The 8,435-nt window shown below is 41.3% G+C and overlaps 1 protein-coding gene across 1 annotated transcript; it reads right to left on the reverse strand.

Annotated features, from left to right (window-relative positions):
• Positions 1-201: 201 nt before the first annotated feature.
• On the reverse strand, positions 202-2,476 carry LOC115778905 (phospholipase A2 inhibitor and Ly6/PLAUR domain-containing protein-like). The gene is made up of 5 exons (XM_030727279.1): positions 2,428-2,476; positions 2,134-2,235; positions 1,854-2,021; positions 1,618-1,734; positions 202-221 (listed from the first exon to the last, which is right to left on the reverse strand). Exons 1-5 carry the CDS (start codon positions 2,474-2,476, stop codon positions 202-204), a joined length of 456 nt encoding a protein of 151 aa, XP_030583139.1.
• Between the last annotated feature and the right edge of the window lie 5,959 nt (positions 2,477-8,435).

Below are 8,435 nucleotides of genomic sequence, written 5' to 3' on the forward strand. Positions count from 1 at the left end.
AAGCACGAGAAACATGAGAGCCAAGCCTGAAATGATGAATGTTAGATTACTTCATATGTTTTCTTCCCTGGTGTAAAACAGGGTGGAGAGAACAAGCCACAGGTCATATTCAGCCTGTGTTACAGAAATCTGAAATAAATTGAGCTAAACAAAGAGGTTGCCTTTGATTTTAATTTGCCTTTGCAAAGCAGTCAGATAACACTACACAGCAAAACAGCAGTCTGCATTGACAAAGAATAATAACAGTCACTTACAGAAACCCCCATGGTCACAGAATAGAGTCAGAACAATCCATGCAAAAGATGACTTGTACAGAGAATGTCTTGCATTAAAAGATTATATAAAGTCAAAACATGATGCAATGGAGCTTTCCATTCAGCCAGGTCAGCTTAAGAGAATAACTTTATTTGTCACATGCAGTTAAATTCAGTCTCTGAATTTAACCCATCACACATGCAGCATACACAGCAGCGGAGCAGGGGTGAATAGAAAGTACCCAGGGAGCAACCGGGGGGTGGGGGTTAAGGAACCTAAGGGTGCACAGTGATACAGTGATGCCAATCCAAGGATTTGAAAGAGCAGCCTCTCAGTGGTATACCCTCTTGTTCACCTCTAGGCTGCCATTCATCCACTTTTTTTTTTTTTTTTCTTTTTTTTTTAGAGGAAGAGGAGGAAGAAGAGCTTAACACAGAATCTAAAAATTCCATCACACCTGATACATCATAGAAATTGTGAATGATTGCACTTCTGAGGTGGAACTAATGCAGTTGTGTTTGGGGCATCAATTGTGGTTTGAACAGCAGTTGCATCCATTGCAACAGTTGCATCCATTGCAGCTGTTGCAGTTGTTTTTGTTGGGGCAACTGTTAGCAGCAGTTGATGCTGGTGCTGCAGTTGTAGTTTGGGCAGTGGTTTTAGTTGGTGTTGCAGTTGTTGTAGCAGGAAAACAGGTTGGTCCACTGGTTATGGTACCAAAGTTTTGCATGAATGGTAGAGAATGCAGGCTTGAAGCAGCTAGACACAGGTTTGTAGAGGCACAGCCAAAAGCTGGAAAAGTATTTGAGCCGCTGTTAACTGTGGATGAAAAAGGAGAGTTTTGGAAATAAACATTTGGTCCACATATCTTCCCAATTTCTATTAATTTTTCTTTTTGACATTTAATGCTGAAACTTTTCACCCTGCTGCTGTGACTTTCAGGTTTACTCAAAGACCTGATGAGATTACTTCTGGGTGTGGTTACTTCCATTCACTTCATACCATTCAATTCTTCTTTCATAGTAATTAAAAACATGTACACACAATTTTGGACAGTGCTTTTTCTATGCTGCTATTTTAATAGAGTTTTATTCTGAAGGACATTTTCTTTATAAATCATCTGGGGAGTTCTTTGTAACTAATTTACCTTATCTGTGATGAGTTTATAATCTAATCTTGATCTTCAAAGTTGTGACGTATAAAACAACATTTGTTATGAATCCTGGTGAAATACTTCATAACTTCCTTCCAACATTTAATTTTTCAGATCACATTAAAAAATAGCAGAAAATCCTGAAATTTCTAGATTGAATATGAGTTTTAAAGATGAACAGTATTAAAGTATATCACATAATAACTCACTAACTGATTGAAGGCATTGGTTCTCAACTCCTTGACATTGTAATGTAGAGGTGCACTGAGAGGTGGAGGGGTCACAAACATTACAAACTCGGCCATTATTTGACTGAGGAGCAGGGTCTGAAACAGAAAAGATCATTTCATTTTAGAACAGAGAACATTTCAGCCAAAATCAGAATATTGTTTCTTTTTCTATTATCTTGTTTCAATAAACCACTTTTTCATCAATTCATACTTACGAGCCAGAGTTTTTGAGTTGCAGTTATCTGTTTTACAGCACATGGCAGATGCGAGAGCCTTTTGAAAACCCAGATTGACTGAAAATGTCTGAGTCCCCGTGGATGGACACAGGGAGGAAGGGGCACATGCCTTGTAGATTTGTGTTACCTGAGTTCCAGATGAAAGAGCTAAAAAAATAAAAACAAAAAATCAAAGAGCAGTTTGTTAACACTGACAAACAAACCTTCACAGTATTTGTAATTTAATGAAAAGTATCATATGACATGAAGACCAGACTACCTAGAATAGTAGCTGTGATACACATCATCCCTGTGGAGCATGTATTTGGTGCTGTGCTTGAACACGTCTGATCTGTGCAGGTTTGACACTGAAGGGCTCCAGCTGCACTCAGGAGAAAAACAGAGAAGTGATGATCACATTTTCATAAAATATCATTGATATGATGCATTTTGAATGTTTGAATAAGCAGCAAATTCTGAATATATAAAATATGAGAAATGCACTGGATTTAATACAGATAAACTCAAACTCAGACTCTTTTACCAGCAGTATTGTAATAATGAGTGGAGTTACCTGTGGTGGAGAGTGTCCAGAGGAGAATCAGAGGCAATATCAACTTCATCATGATGAACAGCTGAGTACTGCAGATTAGTGTCTGGGGCACTGATACTAAACCATGACTCAACTACACTTTATATATCCAAACAGGTGACCTCAGGGTTGGGTGTTTCCATATATGAACATTCACACACTGGTTCTATGGCGGTACTCCTAATCACACCTGCTTTTTTTTTTTGTTTGTTTTTGTGCTTGAAAAAAAAGGAGGTGAACAGTGACTTTTATGTGTCTAAAGAAGTGAATGAGAAGAGTTTTCTTGTTTGACACTTTGTTTCACTTTAAATAGAAACATTGTCTGTTCCGGACCCTGTCCTTTCTATTCTTTATAGCGCATTCCTTCTTTATAAGCCTGCAAGAAGCAGAAGCACTCAAGCTTCTTTGACTGGCTCTAGTAAGTGTAAAACCTTTAAAAACAGTGTTACTGCTGTAATCTAATGGCTACAGCCACAGCCAAAGCCATGTTATGCAGAAAATTGTGTCATCTATAGAGACATGGCAGCTAGCTTACCTGGAGAAACTATCATTTGCGAATATTAAAAGCTAGTTTGGTATTATACAGGAAAGAAAAAAAGCAATTTGAAAATTTAACTGTTGAATCCCTGACAAAAGTGTTTTTTTTATTTCAAACCATCAATAAATGAAAAGCAATGAATTCTATAAGCATAGCTCTGCAAAATATGGTGTTGGTCAGTGTTTATTTATTGCAAAGATGTTTCGTGCATTCCAACAGTCTTTGTTCAGTGTTTGTTCATAATGATCATTAGGAGTGATCTTTGTCCATCGTTATCAAACATTTTGGTGAGTTTGTTTCTTTTTAGCCTGGCATGTTTTCACAATCAGAATGATCATCCGAATGCGCTGTTGTACCAAACATATTTGCTTTTACCAGAAGAGCTCAATAAGTTTTCCATAGGATACTTTTGCTAATGTTTTATTTTATTAATTCATGCCAGGTCTGATGGGCAAGAAGGAAGGGGTAAGAAGAAAAGAGAAAGAGAGAGAAAGAGGCAAAAAAAGGGGAGAAAATACACACACACACACACACACACACACACACACACACACACACACACACACACACACACGGCTCTCACGCCAAAGAGACCTGAGCCAGCCCCCAGGCCACAACTGCCAAGGGAGCAGGCCAAAAGCCATGCCAAGACATCCGGCCACACACCCAGGACCCAGACACAGGCAGTGTCGATCAGTGGGGAGCAGCAAGGAGTAGTAGGGATGGGTAAATCCCACCCTCTGCAGCCATGTCCCACGGGGGCCAGGGCTCAGTAAGCCACAGATCCAGGCCCAGCTACAGGGTGCATGAAACCATGTGGGAAGATCCACCCACCCCCTCCTCCTCCCACTCAAAATGCTTGGGGTGATGTTGTGAGTGAGGAGAGAGGTCTCCCGCCTGAAGAACTGGTGCCAGGAGAACCACCTCCTGCTCAATGTCAGCAAAACGAAGGAACTGATTGTGGACTTCAGCAGGAAGCAGCAGAGGGACTACCATCCACTTGTCATCAGTGGTGCTGAGGTGGAAAGAGTGGACACTTTCAAATACCTGGGAGTGACCATCTCACATGACCTGTCCTGGACTCATCACATTAACATCACTGTGAAGAAGGCCAGACAGCGTCTCTACCTCCTCAGGCGGCTGAGAGACTTCAAGCTCCCACTCAAGGTGCTCAGGAACCTTTACACCTGCACCATTGAGAGCATCATGCGTGGGAGCATCACCACCTGGATGGGAAACTGCACTAAGCAGGACTTCATGGCTCTAAAAAGGGTGGTTCGTTCAGCTGAACGGACCATCAGAACCACCCTCCCCAACCTGCAGGATATTTACACCAAGCAGTGCAGGCTGAGGGCCATGAAGATCCTAAAACAGCCCAGCCACCCCGGACACTCGCTCTTCTCCCTGCTCCCATCAGGCCGGCGTTACCGCTGCCTGAGGACTAAGACTGAAAGGTTGAAGAAGAGTTTTTACCCACAAGCCATCCGTCTGCTCAACTCTGAGCCCTAACTGGACTATTACTGCACAATGTAAATATTATAATCTATAATTCCATGTAAAAGTGTGTATAGTATAGTATATAGTATATATATATAGTATATAGAGTATAGTGTATAGTGCGAATTACTTATTTTTATTTTTATTCTTCTTATTTATATGTGTGTGTATATATGGTTGCAGGTACAAAATACATTTCACTGTGCATTGTACTGTGTATAACTGTGCATGTGACAAATAAACACTATCATATCTTATCTTATGTACTGGTAGCGGGAAGAATGTGTATGACTGTGTGAAAGCTACAGTGGCATTAAAATTGGAGGGACAAATGTTAAGATGAGCACTGAGCAACAGCAACTTACCACACCACCCCGATATTCCAGAAAGCAGGTTTTGCTAACAACTCTGGGTTTGTTAACCCTAAAATGAGGGAAACTCGGGTTTTCAGTTCCAGAAAGAGAGCTAACTGCAACTCTGAGTCAGTTACCGGGGTAACAGACTCTGTGAACTTAACCTGCTCACTGGCAGGTTTTATCCAACAAACTGAGTGTCTCTCTGACTCCTCCCCTCCTGCTGCACCTGAACCACCTGTCTGATACTCCCATTCATTTCCTCATTCATAAAGACGCTGCAAAGCGATCAGAGGAGCAAATTCATCTGCAGACGTTTATGTTTCTGCAAGCACTGAAATCCCAGTCAGACGTTAGTTCATTATTTTTGTACGTAACACGAAGCTTTTACAGTCGTTCACTCGTCAGCAGGCTGTAAGGATGGAGACACGATGATATAGCAGATTTATAATGAGGCAGCTGTCAGACTGTCAGTCAGTTCCTCTGAAACATTTACTGTAGTTACTGTAGCATCACTGTTACATCACACTGATCTGGATGAAGCTTTAGACACTGAACACACTTTGGATGGAAAATGTCTGGATCAGAAGATGTGAATGTTTGAGTGAAGATGATACTGAAATGATTTGAAGACTTGAAAACTGAATGAAATAGATTTAAGTGACTTAAATGATGTCATTGAAGTCTGAAATTCAGAGTATAAATTTCCAAATATTTTCCACTGAAAATCACCAAAATCATTGGTTCTATAAGGGATCCGCAAACCTTGTCCGAGTCCATCTGCACAGCAGGAGGGTTCAAACGGAACAGGATCATGGATTCAGCCCGGATAAGGCCCAGGTCCAGTTCAGGCTCCAGTTATTTTCCAGCTCATCCAGTCAGGATCTGTTCATAATGGCTTCATTTTCCCTATACGATCCGCATTCTTTAATTGAAATGCCTCATCCTCCCAAAATGTACTGAAATATTTAAAACGTATAAAGCTGAGGCATTTATTATAACATGTTTGCCTTTACTGGTAAAACTTTACATTCATTACAGACTTGGAAAGCTGCTCTGAATGTTTTCAGCTAAATATGAAACTATGACTAAACTCTGACCTTTAACAGTAACTCAATGAAACCTCTCTATTGTGGCTGTCAGAGCGCCGTCATCTATCAGTGAAGATGATCTTTGATCAGCTTCAGCTGATCTTAGATCAGATTAAAATGGCTAAACTGGAAACATTAAAGCAGTTTTTCTGTAAATCTCATTTTTATCCAGTAATGGAAGAAATAATGAATTTCTCAAAACAATGAATGAAATGAGGTTGCTATTCCATCAATAGATTCAATTTTTATTGTACAATTATTTAAACACATAAACATAATCTGAACTGTCAGTTCAGTGAGTTCTCCGTTCCCAGTTTGTTTTGCTCTTGTTTATTCATCTTAGTTCCTCTCTTTCCTCTTTGCTATTTACACACTGATTCCTAGTTCCCTTTGTTGCTGTCTCCCCTGTGTGTCTGTGTTGTAGTGCTTGTCCTGCCCCTTTGTCATGTCTGTGGTCTGATGTGTTTTGTTGTTTTGTTTATTTCCTGTGCAGTGTGTTTGCGTTTCTGTCTTCATTTAGTTGTTTCCTGTTTTACTTTGACAGTCCCTTCTCCCACGTGCTTTGTGTTCAGTTTTGATTCCTCTTGTCTCATCTGTGTAAGTAGTTTCAGCTGTGCCCCTCACCTGTTGCCTGATAGATTCAGCACTGGGTGTTGGCTCTCACTGCGGTATTGTATCACTTCCTGTTCCTGTTTCGGAGCACAGTGTTTTGCTGTCTGTTAGCTGTTATATCTGTATAACTCGATTTATCTGGATAATAACATATTTTAGTGTAATCTTCACCTACTTTAAATAGCATACTCTTTGCTGAATCACCTGTATTCACATTACTCACTTTATTTGTTTTTAGAAATTCGCTAGCTTAGCTCAGCTAGTAGCTTAGCCCTTAGCCGACTCACTACCAGCATGGCTTCTTCTCCTGTCTCTCCTGCACTTTCCTGCTCTGGGTGTCACATGTTTAGTTACTCCTCGGCCTCCTTTAGCAGTAACGGTACTTGTAATAAATGTAGTCTGTTTGTAGCTCTGGAGGCCAGGCTTTCTGAATTGGAGACTCGGCTCCACACCCTGGAAAATCCTGTATCTAGCCAGGCCCCTGCAGCGGGTGTGGACCATGGTAGCTTAGCCGCCGTTAGCTCCCCCCCAGCAGATCCCGAGCAGCAGGGAAAACAGGCCGGCTGGGTGACGGTGAGGAGGAAGCGTAGTCCTAAGCAGAAGCCCCGGGTACACCACCAACCTGTTCACGTCTCTAACCGTTTTTCTCCACTCGGCGACACACCCTCCGAGGAACAAACTCTGGTTATTGGTGACTCTGTTTTGAGAAACGTGAAGCTAGAGACACCGGCGACCATAGTCAAATGTCTTCCAGGGGCCAGAGCAGGTGACATTCATGGAAATTTGAAACTGCTGGCTAAGGCTAATCGTAGATTTGGTAAGATCATTATTCACGTCGGCAGTAATGACACCCGGTTACGCCAATCGGAGGTCACTAAAATTAATATTGACTCGGTGTGTAACTTTGCAAGAACGATGTCGGACTCTGTAGTTTTCTCTGGGCCCCTCCCCAATCAGACCAGGAGCGACATGTTTAGCCGCATGTTCTCCTTGAATCGCTGGCTGTCTGAGTGGTGTCCAAAAAATGACGTGGGCTTCATAGATAATTGGCAAAGTTTCTGGGGAAAACCTGGTCTTGTTAGGAGAGACGGCATCCATCCCACTTTGGATGGAGCAGCTCTCATTTCTAGAAATCTGGCCAAATTTATTAACCCTCCTAAAAACTGACTACCCAGGGTTGAGACCAGGAAGCAGAGTTGCAGTCTTACACGCCTCTCTGCAGCTTCTCTCCTCCTGCCATCCCCCCAAAACCCCATCCCCATAGAGTCGGTGCCTGCTCCCAGACCACCAAAAACCAAAGCTAAAATCAGCAAAAAGCTATTTAAGCATAAAAATTCAAAAACAATAAATAATACAGCTTCATCAACTGCACCAAAAAATAAAACAATTAAATGTGGATTGTTAAACATTAGGTCTCTCTCTTCCAAGTCCCTATTAGTAAATGATTTAATAATTGATCAACGTATTGATTTATTCTGCCTTACAGAAACCTGGTTACAGCAGGATGAATATGTTAGTTTAAATGAATCAAGTGCTGTAACTAAGTTTAAGGATCTAATTCCTTCATTGTTATGCTCTTCAGTGCCATGTGCCAACACAGTACAGAGCAGCTACCTAAAATCTGCTCCCAGTGAGGTCGATTATCTCGTCAATAGTTTTACATCCTCACTGCGTATAACTTTGGATACTGTGGCTCCTCTGAAAAGGAAAGCTTCAAATCAGAAGTGCCTGACTCTGTGGTATAATTCACAAACGCACAACTTAAAGCAGATAACCCGAAAGCTGGAGAGGGAATGGCGTCTCACTAAATTAGAAGATGCTCATTTAGCCTGGAAAAAGAGTTTGTTGCTCTATAAAAAAGCCCTCCGTAAAGCTAAGACATCTTACTATTCATCATTA

This window comes from Archocentrus centrarchus, chromosome 4, assembly GCF_007364275.1.
Source record: "Archocentrus centrarchus isolate MPI-CPG fArcCen1 chromosome 4, fArcCen1, whole genome shotgun sequence".
Taxonomy (NCBI): Eukaryota; Metazoa; Chordata; class Actinopteri; order Cichliformes; family Cichlidae; genus Archocentrus; species Archocentrus centrarchus.